Source organism: Myxine glutinosa, chromosome 1, assembly GCF_964187855.1.
Source record: "Myxine glutinosa chromosome 1, kmMyxGlut1.1, whole genome shotgun sequence".
NCBI lineage: Eukaryota > Metazoa > Chordata > Myxini > Myxiniformes > Myxinidae > Myxine > Myxine glutinosa.
In genome coordinates, this window is record NC_136261.1 from 283,537,358 (window position 1) to 283,561,300 (window position 23,943).

Sequence of the window (23,943 nt, forward strand, 5' to 3'; positions counted from 1 at the left end):
GAAGAGTGATGGAAATGAATGTAGAAGGAAGTAGAGGACGGGGAAGACCGAGAAAGACTTGGCAAAAGGTGGTGGAAGAAGAAATGCGTGCAAGGGGGTTAACAAGGGGAGATGTCGAAAATAGGGCAAAATGGAGAGGATTGTCATGGGGCCCGCAAGGCTAACCCCCACTCTGGCAGGGAAAATGGCCTTAAAATGCCTGTTGTTGTTTGCATGCAAAAAAATAAATCTTGGATACACACACAGCGCTGGTGCTCCTGCCTCACACCTAGCTCGGCTTCACGCTGTTGAAACCAAAGCTTTCAGAATCATTGGAATCTCCCGCGATTAAGCTAACTTTGAGGGCCTTTCACTCCTCACCGCAGGCAGGTTGGTGGTCTTTTTGTCTTCTACCGACTCCTCTCTGGCATAGCCCCCCCGCCCTGTCTGTGCTCTGTCCCCCAAATACTCCCACAGGTCGCACAAGATCTGCCAGTAACCCTCTGCTGGTGAAACTGCCAAAATCAAGACTCTCGGCTCACGTTCACTCTTTCATTCCTCTTTTCTCCTGCCTCTGGAACAAACTCCCTCACTTTCTTCAATCCCACTCCTTCCTCCAGGTCTTTAAAACAGCTGTTCACCACCATCTCTTATCCCCCATCCAAAACCTTGATCTTGTCTACCCCCGTTAATTCACCCCAGACACACTTTTCTGAAATACCGACTTTTTTCCTGGAAGCTCTTGCTGTGTCCATGTGTTTTTTTTACCTCTCCCACCCCCCATCGGCCTTCCCACGCCTCCTCCCCCAAGCCCCCTCCCTCCCACAGATCTCCCGATGTCCCTGCTTTCAAATGTTGTACTTGTGTGCTTCCCCCTCTCTCCCCCCATCTTGTCTCCCGCTCCCTTTATTTTGTCTTATGTGCCCGTTTGTTTTTTGTCATTAATGTTAGCTCTTACACGAACCTCGATGTTGTATCCAAAAAAAAAAAGACATTATTTTGAGCATTTGCTGTGCTGTTGCTTAGTTCAAGCTTCAGTCTAAAACGTCATTTCAAGACAAATTTGCTGATAACTTGATGAAGCAATTATTTTTTTATCACCAATTCTAAGATTGTGGCCTGGAAGCTTCATAGTCTGATCACTGCAATAAACCTCAAAAATAAATTCTGTGCAGCTCCTCTGAGATTTGTAGTCACTGCAAAACCTTTTTTAAGGTATAAAGTAGGTGTTATAAGCCAAGAACGCAGCTATTCACTTTTTCAGTCACTTGCAATGGTGCAACTTCAACAATAGTGTATTTTATCACTATTACTTACATAAGGATGTAACAACTGCAATTGTAACTTGAATTTATGTTGCCATCTGCTAATCCTGTCAATGTTTAAGATACTGCCTGTATCTTACCAACTATTATGTTAACACTAAATGAGTTTAGCTCATAGTGGAAAAAAACAACAAATAGTTTATGAGCTCAAATTTATGGTGCCCTCCCCCAAGTAAAAAATAAAACACAACATCACAATGGAAATGTTCAAGGAATGCATAGGAATGCATCAATCACTTGCATTCAAGTGATGTGATCATACGGAATGGAGTGACCGCATCAGGCTGTATCTGTGCCATTCCTCTGAAAAGTGCCAGAACCTCTACTGATTAGATTGCTCTGCCTTGGGTGGATTTTTCCTTATTGCGGCAATGTTTCATGCACGCCATCTTTCCTGGCCCTGATGACAACGACCATAATTAAGCAGGTGGCTTTGATCAAAATCTACTTCCACTTTACTGCTTACACAATTTCAACATATTGTCGTGCGCAGCCTCCGGTTAATACCAGAGGCTCGCGGATGGACCGAAAACGGCTTTCATTGAGGCGACGGCCAAACACGGACTCAACTATGGACGCGGGAGGAAGAAGGAAAGTGGGAGCTGCGGTAAAAGCTTACCTGGAGCACGCCGACGGCAGCTTCGATCCTGCAAGGAAATTAACCCGACATGGACACAAGCTTTTGACTGGAAGGGGAAAATAATACAAGGGTTTATTAAATAAAAGGACGGGACAGGGAAACGCGATATTAACTAAAACTCCTAAATAGGGAACCCACACACCAGACCTCAAACACAAACAGGGGACTGAATCACGAAAATAACACGTTCGTTATGTCGTGTACGTGGCGTGTGGTCTTATCTGGTCTCGTCGTCTTGCAGTGTAACACGGCCCCGCTCGGCCCCGCTCGGTGCCACCAGGCCCCACTCCAAGCCTCTTGCCACTCACGAGGTCTATGCACCAAGCTCCAAAGCACCGAGCACCACGCATCCAATGCCCCAAAAGCACCACACGGCCCAAATCACCACCAGCGATCTCCACACAAGGTCGATCTCCAGTCACGATCGGCCTGCCAAGACGAAGAGAGCGTGCTGCGCAAGACGAAGCGCCGGATGTCCAAGAAGAAGGGCTGCGCAAACAAGAACCGGATGTGCTCTCTCAAAATGTCGTTCGGTGCTCGCTGATATAACCTTGCCAGTGACGTCAGCCTTGGCGCACTACCAACCAGCGACTTCCACCGAACCTTCCAGCTTCGCACCTCTCGCACTCGTTGGCTGGAGGTTCGCGCCTAGCGCGCTGACCAATCACAGGACCATAGCATGGTGATAGCTCGTAGCGTGTAGCGTGGTCATAGCACGTGCTACTCGATGTTCCTAGGCCTGCCAGAGGTGTAGTTGGTGGCGGCCATCATCGGCGGTGTCCTGGCCTGGTTTCCTTTTGCCTGTTCTCTTCCAAAGTCTTGTCAGGGAAGGGAATTATTTAATGTTGCGCTAGGGACCTAACTAAGTGTCTACAGGTGTGCATTGCCATAAGGGACAAAGGTTTGATGACCAGGTGTGACACACAGGGGCGTTATTCTTAATCCCTAACTACTTAACACACGAACATCCTGGTATGTTCACAGGTATACTTCTTAACCGATAAACCGCCTAAACACACAGAAATCACAGGTAGATTCCCTATCGCGACAGTCGAATACCTACCTATACAGATCTATCTCTGCCATAAAGCCACTCTGCCATAAAGCCCAGATCAGTGGAGTGTTGCAGTGATGGTTGTCCTTCTGGAAGCTTCTCCCATCTCCACACAGGATCTCTGGAGCTCAGCCAGAGTGACCATCGGGTTCTTGGTCACCTCTCTTACCAAGGCCCTTCTCCCCCGATTGCTTAGTTTGGCCGGGCGGCCAGCTCTAGGAAGAGTCCTGGTTGTTCCAAACTTCTTCCATTTAAGAATTATGGAGGCCACTGTGCTCTTGGGAACCTTCAATGCAGCAGAATCTTTTTTTGTAGGCTTCCCCCAAATCTGTGTCTCGACACAATCCTGTATCTGAGCTCTGCAGGCAGTTCCTTCGACCTCATGGCTTGGTTTTTGCTCGATATGCATTGTCAGCTGTGAGACCTTATATAGACAGGTGTATGCCTTTCCAAATCATGTCCAATCAATTGAATTTACCACATGTGGACTCCAATCAAGGTGTAGAAACATCTCAAAGATGATCAAGAGAAACGGGAGGCACCTGAGCTAAATTTCAAGTGTCATAGCAATGTGTATGAATACTTATGTCAATGTGATATTTCAGTTTTTTCTTTTTAACAAATTTGCAAAACTTTCTAAAATCCTGTTTTCTCTTTGTCATTATGGGGTATTGGGTGTAGATTGATGAGGGAAAAAATGAATTTAAACGATTTCAGCATAAGGCTGCTACATAACAAAATGTGAAAAAAGTGAAGGGGTCTGAATACTTTCTGAATGCACTGTAGTTGTTAACCCTTTCAGTACGGATGACGTCCATTGCCGCAACCCGCAAAAAAGTTTTGTGTACGGATGACGTTACTAGACGTCATTGACTATACCTATTAATAGATCGTCAGTACGTGGTTGCATTCCCGTAATGCCAAATTAATCACGTACCAGGGGTATTTTTTTTAATCAAAAAAAGTCCCGTACTCAAAGGGTTAAAGACGGTCGAAAATCCTTCGATTCTTCGTCTTTTATCCTGAAAGCCAGAAACCCTTTGGTCAACAAGCTGCCTAGTATCACGAGAAGGAAAGTTTATTTTTTAATATATCTGCCAAATTGGCACCATCATTGGCCGATGCCGATACCCTCAAAATGCCAGATATTGGCCGATAAATTGTCCAGGCCGATTTGTTGGTCAACCACTAAAAATTACACATCAATAACTTTTTAATGGATTCAACATAAAAGTATAGTAATTTTTTTTTGTAAATTGAGCTTAAGCTATTTTAGCAGTCTGGCAGTGGTGAAACTATGGTGAAATTATGGTGAAAATAACTCGGGTCTCCCAGACCCGAGGACTGGAAAGGAAGGGTATTAATAAGAATTAAACTTTTCCCTCGAACCTGAATGAATTTGTTTCATATTTATACCACTGAATTATTTGTAACTAAATTATAGGAGCATACAAGGAGTCATTCATTCAAAGAAAAAAAAATCTATAACATACGAGTAGTTATACCACAACAAAAATCATGTTGGGTTGGTCTGCTAGTCCCAGCCCTACATCTAAAGGTTGCACATGCTGCTGTTTAGATCCACAAAAATCCAAGCCTGCATATGTATGGCTGGCCCAGGCCTGACCTTTGTGCAGGTGCAATGCATCACATGACATGCATGCAGGTAACATGTGTGGTGTGTGATTCATTCCACGCGCGCTTCAGACTGGTATCATCAAATTATCATGCATGCCTGCAGCATAAGAACTTGAATGGGATTGGCTTTTACATTCACGGTGCATTAACACAAGCGTTCAGTGAAACACAGTAACCAAGAATAGAAAGAGACATCAAGATATCACAAGAAGAATAATTAAGTAGATTGTACAGGTTATAACTTCAGTGAGTTTGACGTTGGGTTTTTTTTTTCTCACGAATTAACCTAACGAAAAATAATCAATAAATGCTTCTACAAATGTGGACCTTTGTAATTGGGGATGGGGGTGTATGTACCCAACAGCCTGGTATAAAACATTTGGGTACATAAATGCTGATACCGACATTTTTTAAAAAGCCGAATATCGGCAGATGTAGGCAGATACATCGGTTAAATGATATATCGGTCGAACGCTAGACAAAAGACTTCAGGTATGACTACAAAGTAGTATACACTGCTCATTCCTTCTTCAGTCTAAGGCTCATGGAGGAGCTTATATATCCAACAGATATAAGCCAAGGACATTTGGAATCATCAATGTACTTTGAAATGATTCACAAGGGCATTATTGATTAGTACGCAATGGAAGAGTCAATGCAGTACAGTATCTGGGATTTAAACCTTGGATCCCAGCACTATCAGCTATTTGCTCTGAATGCTTTATAACATGGTAGCCTCTGTGGGTGTGGTATTTGCTATGTATACATCTCTAGTGTACATAGTAAATACCACTTCCACAGAGACTACAGTGGTATAAAGAGAAGACCCACCACCATGTTCATTGGGCGACTTGGGAAGGGCACTAAATTCTACCTAAAGAAAGCACTACCCACACCCCATAAGCAAGTAAAGAAAGAAAGATGGGAATACCAAACAGGCTATTACTTCAGAGTATTTAATAAACTCACACAAATATATAAAATATCATATCACCCCATTGTCTACAAAGCAGTATTACTTTGTACTATTGGAGAGCTAGGAAAACAAATTCATACAGTGCTCTTTTTAAACACTATTGGTATACCTAAACAATGCAGTCGAAGTTGGTAAAGTCGTTTTGGGTAATAGAGGTAAATAATCACAAATAGTCGCAAAATGGAAGCTAACAGTGAAAAAAGACTCACTTTGACACCGACAGAACTTGTATTGTGGGATGATGAGCTGTCCTCAGTTGAAGAGACACCACTGTCCTTTTTGACCTCCTCATGACCTTGACACTGTATGCCACGTTCAACTGTGAGGCGAAGGCTGGGAGGAGCTGGTGGAGGTGTGGGAGGTGGTGGAGGTGATGGCAGGTTGTCTAGATCCCCATGGTGAGGCTTGCCCCCAACGATGGCGTCTCGTAGGAGGTCCACGGCATGGGGGAGTGCTGGAAGGATGAACTGGAAGCATTCCTGAAAAAAAACGTGAGATTCCTTGTTTCTATAAATATGAACATTCCCACTTGAGATATCCTTGATCCAAAAGATGTTCCGTTGATTGCTGATAGTTGATTGCTGATTGCTGAATCAGCATTGCTGATTTCCCCTTATTTCAGGTATATACTGTATCCTCATTACTAATTTAATGAGTGTAAACCCATACCTCAATCTAATGGATCTTGTTTATCAGGATTTCCAATCTTGCAAGACTGAAACTATTAAATATATAAACAGTAAAGTAATTAATATACAAGGAAAATGTTAAAATATGTGTAACTTTACACTGACAGTATCCCATTGAAGATGAATATCCAGGGGTTGAGTTAGACATTAAGGCAAGGTTGATGAATAAGGGATCGCAATAAGGGATCTCATCTGGGGTCGGTTTGCCAGTTTATATATACTGGTACTACCCATTCTTTTCGGAAGTGAAATATGGTGTCAGTGAAACACATGCACGATGTCATGTCTGTCATCGTTTTCCTACGCTCAATACCCCCTCTCTCTAGCAGGGGTCAGTAGTTAAACCAAATTCCACATGTACAGGTGAAAATTGCAAGTCTTCATCTCCCCACTCTCGGGGGGTGAATGGAGGGGGCCATGACCTGACCGGTCTGAGTACCCCGATCACGGACGCAAAACTTGAGGGAAATTGGCCAAGCAGTTTTGAATTATATATGGTTCAGATATATCCACAGAGAATTGCCAAATTTTAGTATGATTGATATACCTGGGTGATCCATAATTAAGTCCCAAGTTAATTATTGAAATACTGCTGTTACTATAGGTAGAGCATGATTTTTTTTTTGTTTGAAAGCTTGTTTATTGCTATTACTATTGTATATATTTTTTTGCTTTCAGATTGATCCATTATGGCTGAGAGATCAACTGTTGTTGATAGAGTGTGAATTGCTGCATGGTACGAGGTTTGGCGGTCTGTAATTGCAGTTCAAAGATGGTGGCGGCAAGAAATGGGAAGGCATGCCACTTTAGATCCAAAAAAGATTTGAAAAAACTATCAGCACAAACATATAGCAACTGGTTCAGTCAAGGACATAATGAGATCCGAAAGACATAGTACTATGAGACGTGTTCACAAGGAACCACATAGAACCCATGTTTGCAAGATTAGACAAGCGGTGAAACTAGGAGAGTGGAATAAGTTATCGTGCAATTCAAGCAATTTTGAAGAAGGACAGGATGGAAACCATACAAACCTCATTATGTTCAGCAGCTGTTTCCAGATGATTGTGACAAGAGAATGGAATTTTGTGAACATTTCCTTCAGTGGATTGATGAATCTCCAGGTGTCTTACATTATCTGGTCTGACGAGGCAGGTTTCCATGTTGGTAGTTTTGTCAACAGGCAAAACTGCCATTACTGGTCAGGAAATGATCCAGAAACGATAATCCAACGCAGTCAAAGTTGGCCAAAACGGATTGTTTAGTGCAGAATGACTTAAACCTCACTAATTGGACCTTACATCCTCTGCGGACGGACAGAGATACTTGGAAATGCTTCAAAACATTATTCTTCGAAATATTCTGCAATGGGACAACACAGATGAAACTATTTTTTAATGCAAGATGGTGTCCCTCAACACTTATCGATTGAAGTTCATAAATGGTTGGATGCTCACTTTCCTTCCAGATTGATTCGATGATGAGGAATAATAGCATGACCATCCAAGGAGACCTGATTTAACCACGTGAAATAATATTTTGTGGAATGGTCTAAAGTAAAAGTGCATGCCAGCAAACTCACTAATCTGGACGATTTGGAAAGTTCTATCTGCAATGTTTTTGATGATGTTTCAGAGGAGTTTATTCGGCGTTCAGTGGAAAATATTGTCGAAGGATTGAAAAAAATGTGCTGAGAATGAAAGAACTTATGTTGAAATTTCATTTTTATTTCTTTTCATGTTTATTTTATAAATTTCTAGATCGGCACTCAGTAGAGAGCATACCTCCACCTGGTTGGCCATATCACTCAATGGTGAAGAATCACTTAAAAGTTAAATAACTCTCATATCCGAATCCATATTCAGATCTTCACCAAAATCGAATCGAATCGTCCTTGTCAGACACCCAATCGGTCCACCAAGTTTCGTCCAAATCCGTCCATAACTTTTTGAGATATCTTGCTATGTATCGTTTTTGGCCCTATCTCCCAATGGTGAAGAATCACTTAAAACATTCTAGTAGCCGGATGCGAATCCGGATCTTCACCAAAATCTAATCATTTCGTCCATGTCACATATGCTACATCTCCGCCAAATTTCGTCTGAATTTTGTCCACAACTTTTTTTGCAGTTTGGAGAGATCACAACTTGTCCACAACTCTGCCAAATCCACAACTTTTTGAGATATTTTGTTCACAAACAGACAGACAGACAGACAGACAGACAAACGGACAGACGGACAGGGGTGAAAACATAACCTCCATCCACCTTTGGTGGCGGAGGTAACAAGGGATATCAAAATAGTCAATTATTTCAAGGGTCAGTTAAAATGAAAGCAGAGCCATAGCGTCCGTGTGAGAGATAGAGGACAATAACCTCAAAATACCTTTTGTTCGACAAAAACAGCCTAATGATATCCATTTTGTTTCAAAACGATGTTTGACGTTTGTTATTGAATTTTAAATTTCCTAATCAATGCAATGAAATATATTCATTCCTTGACATTGTTATTACCTCTGCCACCAAAGGTGGACAGTGGTTATGTTTTTCCCCTTGTCTTGGTCTGTGAGAAGGATATTTCAAAAAGTTGTGGCCGGATTCAGATTTCATTTAGTGGATAGGTTGGGTGTGTGACAAGGACGAATTGATTAGATTTTGGTGAAGATCTGAATTCGAGAATTTTTTAATTTCACAAGTGATTCTTCATAATTGAGAGATTGGGTCAAAATCGCATGATATATTGTTATTTGAAAAAGTTGGGTCCGGATTATGACAAAACTTGGTGAATGAGTTGGTTAGGTGACAAGGACAAGCCGATTAGAATTTGGTTCAGGTCCGAATCCAGATCCGGCCTATCAGTGGAGACAAAACATAAACTGTTCAGCCTCGTGGAGGTATGCGCTCTGCCGAGTGCCGTTCTAGTTTCATACCTGTGCAAATTCACAGATTTTGTTGTATTTTTGGAAAATATTATAATAATTTGTATATTGGAATTATATAGGAAGTAAAAGTATTGTTTTTAGGCAGCATTGAGGCAGCCCATTGATGCAGTTTCATACCTGTGCATATTCACAGATTTTGTTGTATTTTTCGAGAATATAATAATTTATATCTAGGAATTATATAGGAAGTAAAAGTATTGTTTTTAGGCAGCATTGATGCAGCACTATTGGCAAGTTGAGGCAAGTTGCAATTACGTCAGCCTCCAGATGCCTGAAAAATACATTTCAAAAATGTAACTCCTGAATATGAAATGAGGCTAGCTTATTAATTTTTTTCACGGCACAAGATCCGAGTCCATGTTATTAAAAATTCTGATAAACCAGAGTATGTAAAATGGAACTTCTGCACCAAGTGAACCATTCTGTGAAGTGAACTTCCACAAGTATTTCATTTATTTTAAAAGTCTCTATAAATATAAGTTCTCTGCTGTTATGTTGTGCAATCACAGTGCAGATGCTAACGCCCTTGTCACTTGGAGAACTCAATTCCAATTTATAATTAACATCATTCTCCTCTTCTTTGGCAATTATTCCTCTATAGCCAAAGGATGGTTGGGGTCATGGCTGAGAAAAGCGCATAAGGGGTAAACATGTGGAGCACAGCATAAACTGGAGAGCTTGATGAGAGATTGCAAGGGATAAATCACACAATATATTTACTGTGCAAGTTTACATTTTCATATCCATTGCTTCATTGTGGGTTTGTTTGATGTAATGGGTCAACCATGTACAAAACGACTGTTACCCGAGGAATGGGTGTACTGCATTATTTTGCACCTTGCTTTCACTTTAATAAATATAGTTGAACAGAATAGATGTTATGACAAAAACATCTGTCTGTCACTACTTCTTGATAGCAGAATTTGGAACCCTATCTTAATATTGCACTTTTTTTTTTTAGATGGGGGAGGGGGGGGGGGGGGGTGTGAGAGAGGAGGACATGATACTAACCAATACAAACATATTTCTCTTCTTCCATTTCCTTTACATTGATAGGCAACTCACCTGTGATCCTTTCTTGCTACCAGGAAGGTTGATGATTAAGGTCTTCCCACGAATTCCGCAAACCGGCCTGTGCATGGTGAGGTACGACTGGTAAAAAAAAAAAGCCTTGTGACTCCAAGTTCTCGAATAATGAACAACACAATGACACCATTACTGCAAGTACCGTGAAAGCATGGCAAGTGGAGTCACGTTGAGAGAACCCATCAGCATGGCAAGCGCCATTCCTGGAGCCTCACGCTCAATGACTTCTCTCGTGGCCTATGGGTAGTTAGAAAGACCAAAGAAAAGCAGAAATAAACTTCAAAAAAATCTCATACAGATTATTTACCTTAAGTGATTTATTGGTATCACTTTCTTATGCAAGTTAAGACCAGCAGAAATGTATTCAAAAATTGATACTTTTTTTTACAGCCAGATATGGTTATTACTCCTACCAGGGAGTAATGCATTTGATCGTGTCCGTCCGTGTGTGTGTGTGTGTGTGTGTGTGTGTGTGTGTGTGTTCGTATGTTCATGAACAAGATATCTGGAAAAGTTCTGAACGGATTTGGATGAAAGTTGGTGGGATAATTGCCCTTGGGATAAGGAAGAATTGATTAGTTTTTGGTGAAGCTCAGGATATTATTCCGGATCCAGGAATTTTTTGAAGGATTTGTTACCATTGGGAGATAGGGCTCAGCAGCGGCCACCCACGGCGGGAGTATGCGCTCTACTGAGTGGCGTTCTAGTTTTAGGAAGATATCATCTGAAAAGGAAAATAGCTGGAATAACTTTTGCTCATCTTAATCTAAGCTTTTAAAAACTTTTTATTGGCAGATATATTGTGTCAATAAGAAAGCTCACAACAAGAAGGATCATGTAAACCACGTTAATTAATGAAGACTGATGCTTAAACCACAGTTTTGCACATTTTGATTTTTGTTGTTGTTTTTGGGAATATATAGACATTTCTTTCTTAGGAATGATAAATTCAGTTTGGTTTTGGCAGGTTTCTCCAGTTTGTTTAATCTTTCATTTGATTAGTCAAGCAATTTTGACATCACTGATGATTTGTTGGATTATGTAAATGTGGTAATCTGCTTCACACTGCTTCCTGCTTCTGTTCATCCTATGTGGTTTCACGTAATATACAAGTTGCTTGGTGGGAGGTCCTGCCTTTTAAGTTGATTTATCCTGCTGACAATGCTTTAAGACAAAAATTTGCATTGAAAACGAATCGTTAAAAACAGACTTCCACATTTATCATGATGGGTTGTTGTCTTTTGTAATCTATGGAGAGATCTTTCATATTTGGCTCATCCTTTTTATCTGGCTCTCTGCCTTGTGTCTCTGCATCAAGTGGATGAACAGAAGGTGGCTGTGCAGCTCAGGATAATAAAGATCAAGTTATACTTGCATAACTAATTACTTGAAAATCACCCCTCCCAACTTCCTTTTTTCCTTCCATAAATTCAAGGCATCGTAACTGACAACTCCAAGGCCATCAAGGATGAAGCAAGTGGCATCGTCATGACTATGGAAAAGGCAGCAGCCAACACCCAGAGTATCGAACATGGATGGAGCACCTTAAAAGGTTCTTCCAGCTTTTGATGTCCAATAGCTCAGTGAAAATGAAGCAATGCCAGCCCGAAACCCAACAACCACCTGGAGTACTATGGCAAGGTTCGGTTTCTCTCATGCATGATGTGCTCTGGTGGATACAAGGTCGAATTTAGCACAGTGACTTGCATATATATAAATGGAGTTATCATCTACAGTCGTGGCCAAAAATAATGGCACCATGCACCTTTTTGAAATAACTCCTAATTTTCTCGAAAAATAAGTTGAAAATGACAAAAGTATTTGGTCTCCACAATTCTATTTTCACTGTTAATATTACAGAACCTTTGTTTTTGATTCAGAACTTAATATATCCTTTTAAATCAGACAATAAACAGAAATGGCATTGACAAAATTATTGACACCCTCAACTTAATATTTGGTAGCACGGCCTTTGGACAAAATAACTACAGTCAAGTGCTTCCTGTAGCCATGAATGAGCTTCCTTCACCTCTCTACTGGCAGTTTCGCCCACATGCCTTATGCCAGTTCTCCCAGATTTGAAGGGTGCCTTCTCCCAACTGCTGTTTTCAGATCTTCTGGCACTGGGTTGAACATTGCGCTCCAAAATGCTTTGGTAATCTCCTGATTTCATGATGCCATGCACACATTCAAGGCACCCAGTGTCAGAGGTAGCACAGCAACCCCAAAATATCACTGAACCTCATCCATGTTTCACTGTAGGGAGGTGTTCTTTACTTTGAAGTCTTCATTTTGTTTTCTGTAAACATAGAGATGATGTGCTTTACCAAAAAGCTCTAATTTGGTCTCATCTGTCCACAGGACATTCTCCCAAAAGGATTTTGGCTTGTTCAGGTGTGCTTTGGAAAACTCCAGTCGGGCTTTCTTATGTCTCTCTCTTAGCAGTGGGGTCCTCCTGGGTCTCCTACCATAGAACCCCCTTACATTGAGTTGGCGACGGATGGTGCCAGTTGAAACTGTCGTACCTTGTGTCTGAAGGCATTCATGCTTTCTCCACCATTCAAACAATCCTTTGCTGCAATCTTCGATCAAGCTTTCTCTTGCGGCCACGTCCAGGGAAGTTGGGTACAGTGCCATGGGCCTTAAACTTCCTGAAAACATTGCGTACGGTGGAAACAAAAACATCAAGGTCTCTGGAGATGGACTTGTAGCCTTGAGATTGTCCATGCTTGGCTACAATCTTGTGTCTCACCTCCTCTGACAATTCACTGGTTTCTTTATTTTGGTAATCTCCTGATTTCATCACTGGTCAGTCCGTCAGTCCGTCCGTCCGTCAGTCCGTAAACACTTGAAACTTCCTCTCAGAAACCGCTGAGGGGATTGTGACAAAATTTGGCACAAATGATATTTGTTGTGTTGTGACTAAAGTTTGTTCACGGCATTACAAAAATCGCGGTTTAAGGGGGTCAAAGTGGATCCAGGTCTGCCCCACCCCACCCCCCCCCAAAAAATACATTTGCTTTTTCCTCTGAAATTACACACACGACTTCAATCAAACTTGACCACAACCTACATCACCCACGCTGTACCAATGTTTGTTCACGGCATTAAAAAAATCTGCTCCTTTGGGGGTCTAGGGGGGGTTGCCCCCAAAAATAGGTATTTGCTTTCTTCTCAGAAACTACACATGCAATTTTGATGAAACTTCACCACAACCTTCATCACCCGTGATGTACCAAATGTTTGTTGAAGGCATTAGAAAAATTGGGGTCTGAGGAGGTATAGGTGGTTGGGGGAGGAGTGGGGTGTTCCCCCCAAAATAGCTATTTTTTTGTTTGTTGTTTGTTTAAATGTTTAAATGTTAATGTTGTATTTTGTTGTTTGTTTAAAGTCTTATTATTATGCTAGTATGATTCTAGATGCCACCCTGTCTTCTAGCAATCATTGAAATTGGTTTAAAATACTTTTAGTCAGTGCAGTATACGGTTTTTTTTCTACCAGGTGAGCACCAGGGGTATTGCCCCTATGTTTTTTTTTTGTTCCAATGCAAACAAAAGAAATACATATGTGGATACCAAAAGATTTTTTAATTTCAACAATTTTCTGGAAGAAATGGTGCATTATTTGAAAAAAGTGCAAGGGTGCCAATATTTTTGGCTATGACAGTAGCAGTCTCTTTGAGGCTGAGCATGACATGCCCTTTGCTTGTTGCACCAAAACCTGCTGCTGTGGCTATGCCGGAAGTGAGAACATGATAGTAATTGGTTATAATAACGTCACGAAAAATATGACACAAAGCCAACTATCAACTTCATGTGAGTGCCCAGGGAGAGCTATGCAACTAATGCATTTCCAACACCCAGTACACCATCTTGACATACACCGTCATCAGCAAGTCTTTACAAGAGACATAAATTATCCAGTGTGCATTGCCACCAGAAAAGTGGCTAATGCAAAATAAGCCGAGAAGAAAACAACATCTCAAGGAGAACACTTAATGGTACGATTCATACAGAAATCAAAGAGATTCATTGAGACAACACAAGTTAGCCGAGTTATTGAGCTCCTGGTTATGTATGTACTGGTTATGCTGGTTATGTTTGTTATGGATGAGTTCCAGAGGGGCATCGTTAAGGTAATATTGTGGAATGGCTGAACAACTTTATTGTAAGTACTTTGTTCTAGATTGGGGTAACACATGCAAACCAACATCTGCCTCACAAAATAACATAACCCAGCAGGTAAATGACATTGACACAAGGTTATTTTTCAATACAAGATTGAGGCTCATTGAGAGCAAGATGGCATAGGGTATAAAGGCAATGAATGGGCAGTGGGGGGACAGTTTGACATAATAAACAAGAGAATGAGAATGAGTGAACAGTAAAGGAGTAGAGAAAGGAGGGGAGGGAAAACATGTATCTGCAAGTAACTCGAGGGTCCAGGTAGGTAAAGATAATGGGGATAGAAAAGATTGCGGATAAAGAAATGACTTGGGATAGTAGTGCACCACCTGCTTTAAGCCATGGAGGGAGGAATGGGATTGAACAGTCTCAGCAAGGCAGTTCCGTAAAACGGGGGAAAGAGGAACAAAATAGTGGAGGTCTGTAACAAGAGAATAACCAAGAGGGGGGTACTGGAAGAATACTTGCATCCTGGAGATGCTGGCAAGGGTTGGAGGGCTGAGAGAGCAGAAGGACAAGAGTAGAAGTGGCGAAAAAAACAAAAAACAGAGGCCAATTAGCTGCCTGCACATGCGGCCAATAGGCCTTTGCTTCAGCTTCATCGTGAGAGACACCAATAATGATTAGAGTTTTAGATTCCACAGATTGTATGATACATTTTACTTTGTAACTCCATACGGATCAAATGAACGCACATATTTCCATGGTCAGTGACTAGAAGAGGTTCTGTCTCTTGAATTGAACAAAACTAGCAATGAACCAATCCTTATGCACAGGTTATTTCATCCAGAATTAAGGAAAGGTTCATTTTCCCAGATTTGGGGGATTTTATTATGATTTGTAATACACCCTCCCACCAGGAGCAACGATACATGATACAAATTAACATGGAGAGAATTAGTGTCCTCCCTCAAACCTGAACGCAGGGCTGGATTAAGACACCCTAGGGCCCTGGGCACTGCATATGTGAAGCCCCCCCTTCGACCCCCTTGTATTGACAAAATAAATTTCTAATGTCAAATAAAAGCCAAATTTTTTGAAATGTCAATTATATCAGGTGGTGGTACATCATTTCTGTGATAAATCCCGTCAGTAATTTGTATGTTGTTGGTAGACATGTTATTGGAGGATATTTGTGAGGTAGTTGTGTTTCTTCTGATTTTGGGATGAGGAGGGTTGTGCCTTCTGTGATCAAACAGAAAACCAAATACTGCATTGGAGTCATCAGAAGGAACCCAAAGAAGTAAAGAGCAAAGATGTCGGGAAGAACCCGGATAGATAGTTTTCAGCAGGTACCCCCCGGGCTTAAACGCAGCAACAGGTAAAAGCTACCAGAGGTCTGTCAGTGAGCATCATGATATGGTACAAACAAAATCAAACGGAAGACTAATTACTGCATTGGAGTCATCAGAAGGAACCCAAAGAAGTAAAGAGCAAAGATGTCGGGAAGAACCCGGATAGATAGTTTTCAGCAGGTACCCCCCGGGCTTAAACGCAGCAACAGGTAAAAGCTACCAGAGGTCTGTCAGTGAGCATCATGATATGGTACAAACAAAATCAAACGGAAGACTAATTACTGCATTAGAGTCATCAGAAGGAACCCAAATAAGTAAAGAGAAAAGATGGAGTCATCAGGAGGAACCTGGATAGGATTCGGGTTTCAGCTGCTACTCCACAACCCTCAAAGGCATAGCCAAGTGAACCTTACAGAAAAATATCTGCAATAATTTAACTTCTCCTTAGACAGAGAGACAAAGAAAAAGAGAGAAATAAAGAGCAAAAGAGATAAAAGAAAAGCAAAAGCAAGAAATAGAATGAATCATACCAAAATACGCAATTTTGTATCTGTCTGCCTCTGACCGCGATACATTCGGTCATTACTTATCCAATCTCAACCAAACTTGAAGGAGGACTAAGGGTCACATAATGGAGGTTGTAGTGACCCCCCTTCCGCCCCCCAACCCCTCTTCAAGGGGGTTTTCTGCCTTGGGCGAAATGCGTGTTAAGGTGTGTACCCATGTTAAGATAAACTTACAAAAGTAATAGCAACATTAATCTGCCCAACTTTGACAAAAGGAAGCAAGTTACAAAAACACTTTTGGCTTACTTCCTTCCTTTTGTTATTGTAAATCATTCATGTGTTGGTACCTGCTTTCCTTTTGACATGGCAGTTAAAGCTAAAACAAGAACCATATTTGAAACATCTGTGTGCCAGTGGATGCCACTTGCTTCCGTGATGTGATTTGACAACTAAACTGATTTTTCTCACGTATGTCACATGCTTCCGATTGTCAACGTTGAGCAGTAATGATGATAGCATAATACTTGTGAGGTACCCGTACTAAGTACGGAATGGAGGCCGATATTTCAGAAAAAAAGGTTTGCACTAATAAAATCCAAATTCCTGTGACACCTTCAGTTGAACGTCAGGCATGGACAGCTGGTTTGTGAATGACTTGGGCAGAAAACGGTGAATGGCAAACCATGGAACCAATAAATTCCACATTCCTGTGCCACCTTCAGTCAAACATCAGGCATTGACATCCGGTTCATGAAGGACTTGGGCAAAAAGAACTTACTGCAGCTGAATGTTTCGATACCCAGTCTATATTTTTTTATTTTTTTTATTTTTGGATACATGATCGAGGCTCGTGAAAGAGCTAACATTAATCACACAAAAAGTCAAACCGTCACAAAACACAAAAAACAAGGGGAGCGGCAGACAAGATGGGGAGAGAGGGGGAAGGACACAAACACAACATTTGAGAGCAGGGACATCGGGAGGACTTGGGGGGAGGTGGGAGAGGAATAAAACATATTGTTACGGTCCGCGGATTAGATGTTATTTTTTACCGAGCGGTGGTGTAACCGCGGCCGAACAGTTGTTCCCTGACTAAACCAGATTCACCCGATTCACCCAAACGTTGGCCGTATCGCGCCACAGATACTCAATCTGGAAAACTCTAAAGCGACCGAATGCAAAGAGGAAGAAGAAGACGTACAGAAGAGTAACGGGGTTTATTATGTACACATACACAAGCAAGAAGAACAGTCACGATTATTTACAGGGGACATGAGATGCAGGCGACACAGTGCAAATTACTAGCTTATCTAACAGGCTTACTTAATACCCAGGACAGAACAAACGAAGACACAGACTCACGCGGGGAATTGCAGAGTGGATTGACTGGAAGGAGAGGAAAGTCCACTGGGTCCGGCAGCACGATCCGCACGTTCTGCAGCCGCCGTTCCTTCGCGGCCCTGCTCCGAACTGCCATCCAGGCCCCGGAGCGGCTGGCGAGCGTTGTTGCTGCTGCTGCTGTAGACGCTGCCGCTGGCGAGCAAGGTGACGAATAGCAGGCTTTTGCGCTTCCCTGGATGACCTCTGCTTTTGGACCTCACAACTCAGCTCTGCTCTGACGACCCAGCTCTTTCCTTTGCACCCCACCACACAGCTCAGCTCAGCCTTGGACCTTTTTGCAACTCTCTTGGACTCATCTGCTTGTCGCCTTTTTTTTTTTTCGGGGAGCGTCCCCACGGCGGGTTATATAGGCCCCGCCCTTCACCCTTTGCGAACCTCCCCCAAGCATTCTCTCTCTGCCCTCTCAAGCCAAACCCCTCGTTCTGGGTTGGATGAGCGGGGCCGACTTACTCCTCCCCTCTATGACGAGGTGGAGACCCGCCTTTCTTCCCCAACCCTGCCTCGTGGTCAATGGCGGCTTTGGAGGGGATGTAATTGCCAAATTGAGGCTTGGCCATTACGAAAGGGGAAATGGAGGTTTTTTGGGAATGGGAATGAAGGGAATCTATCTCTTTTACTCGGTGCAATGAAGTGTCATTTTAATGGAAGACAAGGCCTTACTCTAAAACACATAATAAGATATAAGCTACTGAACAAGGGTTTTATCGGGTCCTGCAATGTGGTGTTTCATGGAATAACTACCGAGACGCCCTTTTTATCTTTACACAACTCCGGAGGCAGGAGGCGCAGAATAAACAATAATAATAATAAAGCGCACAATAAAAAAAAAATACAGTCCTCATATCCGCAACAATATGAACACTGCAAGGACTCTGGGGTGAATTAGCGGGGGAAGAAAAGATCAAGGTTTTGGATGGGGGAAGATAAGAGATGGTGGTGAACAGCTGTTTTAAAGACCTGGAGGGAGGAGTGGGATTGAAGGGAGTGGGGGAGTTTGTTCCAGAGGTGGGAGAAAATGGGAATGAAAGAGTGAAGGTGAGCAGAGAGCCTAGATTTTGGCAGTTTAACCATAAGAGGGTTGCAGGCAGATCTTGTGCGACCTGAAGGAATATTGGGGGGACAGGGCACAGAGAGAGCTGGGGGAGCAAGGCCGGAGAGGAGTCGGTAGAAGACAGAAAGACCACCAACCTGCCTGTGGTGAGTGAGTGAAAGGCCTCCGGAGTTAACTTCATCGCAGGAGATTCCAATGATTCTGAAAGCTTTGGCATCAACAGAGTGAAGCCGATCTAGGTGTGAGGCAGCAGCACCAGCCCAGAGGTGGGAACAGTATTCCATTGAGCTGTGGATGAAAGCCTTGTATGTGGTGAGGAGCTCAGGTGTGCCAAGGAAGGACTTCGCACGACGGAGGATGCCCAGGCGGCGACTGGCTTTGGAGGCGAGCTTGGAAATGTGGTTTTCCCAAGAAAGATAATGGGAGATAGTGAGACCCAAAAGCTTGAGCGACAGAACTTCTTGGAGAGGATTGTTGAGAAAGTAGATGGGAGGGTTTTCCAGTCAGTCCTTTCAGAGAGACATTGTAAGAGTGTGAGATTTGTCAGGATTGAAAGACATGTTCCACTTGTTTGACCAGTCTGTGATTTTGTCCAGGTCTGCAGAGAGTGAGAAGGCTGCAGACTGCCGATCTGAGGGATGAGGAATGGAGCGGCAGATAGTGGAGTCATCAGCAAAGAGATAGAGAGGATTTTCCAGAGAGTCGGAGAGATCATTGATGAAGACCAGAAATAGCACAGGGCCCAGAACACTACCTTGGGGAACTCCAGCCAGAACAGGAAGGGGAGATGAGACAAATCCATTCAGAGCCACACGTTGCCTACGACCAGAGAGGAAGTCCGCAAGCTATGAGTGGAGATTTCCATGGATACCATGGGAGGAGAGTTTGGTGAGCAGAGCTGGGTGCCAGACCGTATCGAAGGCATGTGATATGTCAAGTGAGACAGCTCTGATTTCCTGTTTGGCATTGAGGACCTCCATCCATTGTTGAGACAGCAGAAGCAACATGTCCAGAGCAGAATGTGGTCTGAATCCAAATTGATGATCAGAGATCAAGCCATTGGAGAAGAGGAAGGATTTGATATCCGAAGCAATGATGGATTCCATGACTTTGCTGATAATTGGAAGCAGGCTGATTGGTCTGTAGTTGCAAGGATCTGTTTTTGCACCTTTTTTGTGTAAAGCGGTAATGTTTGCTGATTTCCAAGATGCTGGCAGATGACCTTGAGCAAAAGAGAGCGTGAAAAGAACAGAGAGAGGGTGAGATAGAGTGGCAGAGGAGGATTTTAGGACCCGTGGGCTGATGCCGTCTGGTCCAGTTGCAGAATCAGAGTTGAGGTTTGATAAAAACTTCTCCACCTTGTCAGGAGAGAAGGACACAGAGTCCAGGAGCAGTTGGGTTCGACTGGGAAAGGTGGGAACAGAGAGAGATGGGTTTGGGACACAAGATTTTGAGGCAAACACAGAGTTGAGGCATTCGGCTTTGTCACGTGCGGTGTCAACTGTGTAGCCATTTGAGGTAAGGGAGGGGATGGAGGGGGAACAAACACCAGAAACGGATTTGATCAGACGCCACCAGGATTTGGAGGAAGGAGACAGGTTTGAGAGTTCAATCTTGAGTGTGGAGAGATAGTGCTTCCTGGCACTCCTGAGGGTAGACACACACTTGTTCCGAGCTTGGCGGAAGGAACTGAGATTGCCTTCAGTTGGATTTGCCTTCCAAGAGGCAAAGGCAAGTTGTTTCAGGGCAACTGCCTCACCACAAGATTCAGTGTACCCTGGATGGGAGGAAGGGTAAGACAACTGAAGACGAGATGGGATAAATCTGTGCATGAGAGAGAGCAGTTTGCTTTGGAAGAATTCCCAGGAAGAATTGATGTCAGAGGCAGTAGAGATGGGAGACCAGTCCAGATGATTGATGGCTGCTTGCAGACCGTGCCAGTCGGCCTGAGTGAAATGCCAGACTCGTCGGCGCTGAGGAGGCTCTCTGAGAATGGCCAGAGAGATGTCCACTTTAACAAGCACATGATCAGAAGAACCGATTGGAGCAGAAGAAGAGCAGCAGACATTTGCAGGGACGTTAGTCATAACCAAGTCCAGAGGAGAAGATACTCCATTGACTGAGATCCGGGTCGGGAAATTGACAGATTGTGTCAGTCCCAATGAGTCGCAGAAGTCCTTTGCTGAGGTGCCATGGCTGGTGAAAGATGAACCCACACCCAGCCAGCTGGCATGATGACAGTTGAAGTCGCCACTTATGAGGAAGAGAGAGTTTGGATGAGTTGATAGAAGTTGGTCCATTTTGTCCGACAGCGAAATGTAAATGGAGTCATCACTGTTTGGAGGACGGTACAGAACACATATGAACAAAAGGTGGGAGCAGAGAGGAAGCCATAGCCAGAGGTACTCCTGGGCGTGGGGTGGAGAGAGGGCAGTGCAGGGAGAGTGAGGAAGAGAGTTTTTGATAAAGATAGCCACCCCACCAACAGGACGAGGCTCAGGTCTATCGTACCGGAGGAGGGAGTAACCAGGAAGAGATATTAAGGAATCAGAGACATCTTGAAGGAGGAAAGTTTCTGTGAAGCAGATCAAGTCTGGATTGTCAGAAGCAACCTGAATGGAGAGATCAATCAGGTTTGAGCGAAGGCCCCGGATGTTTGAGGTCCATACCGTTAATGAGGAGAGAGGGGGAGCATCGGGTGAAGGACAGGGGGGGGGGGAGGGGGTAGGGTCAGATGAAGGGTGAGAGGGGGAGGTAGGAAGAGCAGTTGATAGTGTGTCAGAGATTACAGAAGAGTTACAAGAAAGGGAAGGATGAGGAGGACGAAAGGTTTGATGGTGATGGGATGAGGCACAGTGAGGGGTTGTTTGAGGGGGGGGGGGGGCAGAGGAAAGTAGAAGGTTGGGGGAGGTGGAGGTATGAGATAGAAGGGAGACGAAGTGGGGAGGAGGCAGCTTTGAGAAGGAGGTGGGAGGAGGGAGAATTTGGGAGGGATGGTTGGGGGGGAGATTTGAAGGGGAGGGGTTGGGGGAGAGTTTTGAATGGGAGGGGCAAGGGGGGAGTTTAGGAGGGGAAGGGCAAGGGGGGAGTTTAGGAGGGGAGGGGCAATGGGGGAGATTAGGAGGGGAGGGGCAAGGGGGGAAGATTTGGAGGGGAGGGGCAAGGGGGGAGATTTGGAGGGGAGGGGCAGGGGGGAGTTTAGGAGGGGAGGGGCAAGGGGGGAGTTCAGGAGGGGAGGGGCAAGTGGGGAGATTTGGAGGGGAGGGGTAAGGGCGGAGTTTAGAAAGTGGATGATTAATGAAAGATGAACATTGAAAACAAATTGGGTTTGTTGTGATTTTCAAGTTAGCGATCCATTTAAGAACGATGGAGGAGGGGTGGAATGAATGAGAATTTAGAGCATGGAGTGATTTGGAATCATAAGAGATTGAATATTTTTTTGAAATGGAATGAGTTGAAGAGGAAATTGAAAGGAGCCTTTTAAGAAGAAAAACAGCGTGTTGCAATATACGACTGAATAAAACATTCCAGGGGAAAGTTTAAACATATTGAAACAGAACCGTGAAGAACAATCTTATATTCACAAAAATACCAATGGGGAGAGGGAGCCTAGAGGGACGACCAAGAGTCACTTGAACAGGGCAAAAGGTGGAAGGCAAGGGGAAAATGGGGGAGGGGCAAAACATGTTAATGTGTTAGCTAATGGCAAAACTGCATATGGCGAATGGATGAATGTCATGGGTGGAAATCCTTACATCACTTCTTCATTCTGATTTAAACTCAATCTCACTATATTTTCATTCCAAACAGCATCATTCAAATCACAGATTAATACTAGACCATAAATATAACAAAATACAATGGTAAAAACTCGTGACCCCCGTTCGCCAGCGTCTCCTCGAGACCTCAAAGCAGCTCGGCTTTTCTTCCCGACCTCACTTGCTCCCCCTTTTTTTTCCCTTCCTCCTCTTCTTCTTCCGGTTTCTCCCGATCCGGTTTCCGGTTTCTTTTTAAACACTAATTTTTTACCTTTTGAAAACAGTTATCTCCATTTCACTTAAACGATAACAATAATAGTACATGGAACCAAAAATGCTGACAGTGGATGAAAACCACAACGACAGAAGTGACGAATCCGTAACACTCCCCACCCTCAAGAAAGAAAGTTGGAACATAGTGAAAACTTTCTTTTCATGCAAAAACCCTTTTTAACAAACAAAAGTAAAACTCACACCCAAATGATCAACTCGCGTGAGCAACAATAATTAATATTCCCCAGAAGAAAGCAACAAAACTTCCAAACAACCTACAGGAATTTTCAAAGTTGGTTTACTCTGGATAAAGCATCAGCAACGACATTGTCCCTGCCCTTTACATGCTCAATTTCCAAGTTGAACTCCTGCAAAGCCAAACTCCATCTCATCAACCTCTGATTTTTATTTTTCATTTTTTGAATGAAGGTTAAGGGGTTGTGATCAGTGAAGACTTTTATAGGAAAGGTAGTAGTTCCCAGATACACCTCATAATGCTGAAGTGCTAGCAGGAGAGCAAGGGTCTCTTTTTCCACAGTGGCATAATTTGCCTGATGTTTGTTAAACATTTTTCGAATAGTAGCACACCGGGTGATCCACGCCATCACCATCTTCCTGTAATAGAACTGCCCCAGCCCCCCCATCACTTGCATCAATGGCCAACTTGAATGGTTCCTGAAAATCCAGGGCTGCTAGGACATGAGAGCTCATTAATATCGCTTTGACGTGGGCAAAGGCAGCCTGACATTTGTCATCCCAAACAAACTTGGTCTCTTTCCTCAGCAAATTCGTTAAAGGGGCTACCACATCAGAAAAATTCCTGCAGAACCACCGGCACCAACCAGCCATACCCAAGAATCTCATAAGCTCCTTCTTCCCTTTTGGAACTTGGAAGCGATCAATGGCTTCTATCTTGGCTGTCACTGGTTGCACCTGACCCTGACCTAGTACATGGCCTAGGAACACCACCTGTGCTTTTACAAACTCACTCTTAGATAAGTTGATGGTCAACCCTGCCTCGGTCAGTTTCTTGAAAAATGCATGAATTTGTTTAAGATGATCTTCCATGGTCATGGTGTGGATGATGATATCATCCAGATAAGCCTCCACCCCCTCAAGGTCTGCAATAAGCTTATTAATCAGCCGT

The 23,943-nt window shown here is 43.3% G+C and overlaps 1 protein-coding gene across 5 annotated transcripts in view; it reads right to left on the reverse strand.

The window, feature by feature from the left end:
* GPHN (gephyrin) overlaps positions 1-23,943 on the reverse strand; it is a 327,486-nt gene that overhangs the window by 182,481 nt on the left and 121,062 nt on the right. For all 5 annotated transcript variants that reach the window (XM_078767069.1, XM_078767054.1, XM_078767066.1 and 2 more), the window contains exons 5-7: positions 10,471-10,565; positions 10,308-10,374; positions 5,822-6,091 (exon numbers count right to left, since the gene is read on the reverse strand). In XM_078767069.1, coding sequence (XP_078623195.1) covers positions 5,822-6,091; positions 10,308-10,374; positions 10,471-10,565 — 432 coding nt within the window. The remainder of the gene's footprint in view (positions 1-5,821; positions 6,092-10,307; positions 10,375-10,470; positions 10,566-23,943) is intronic.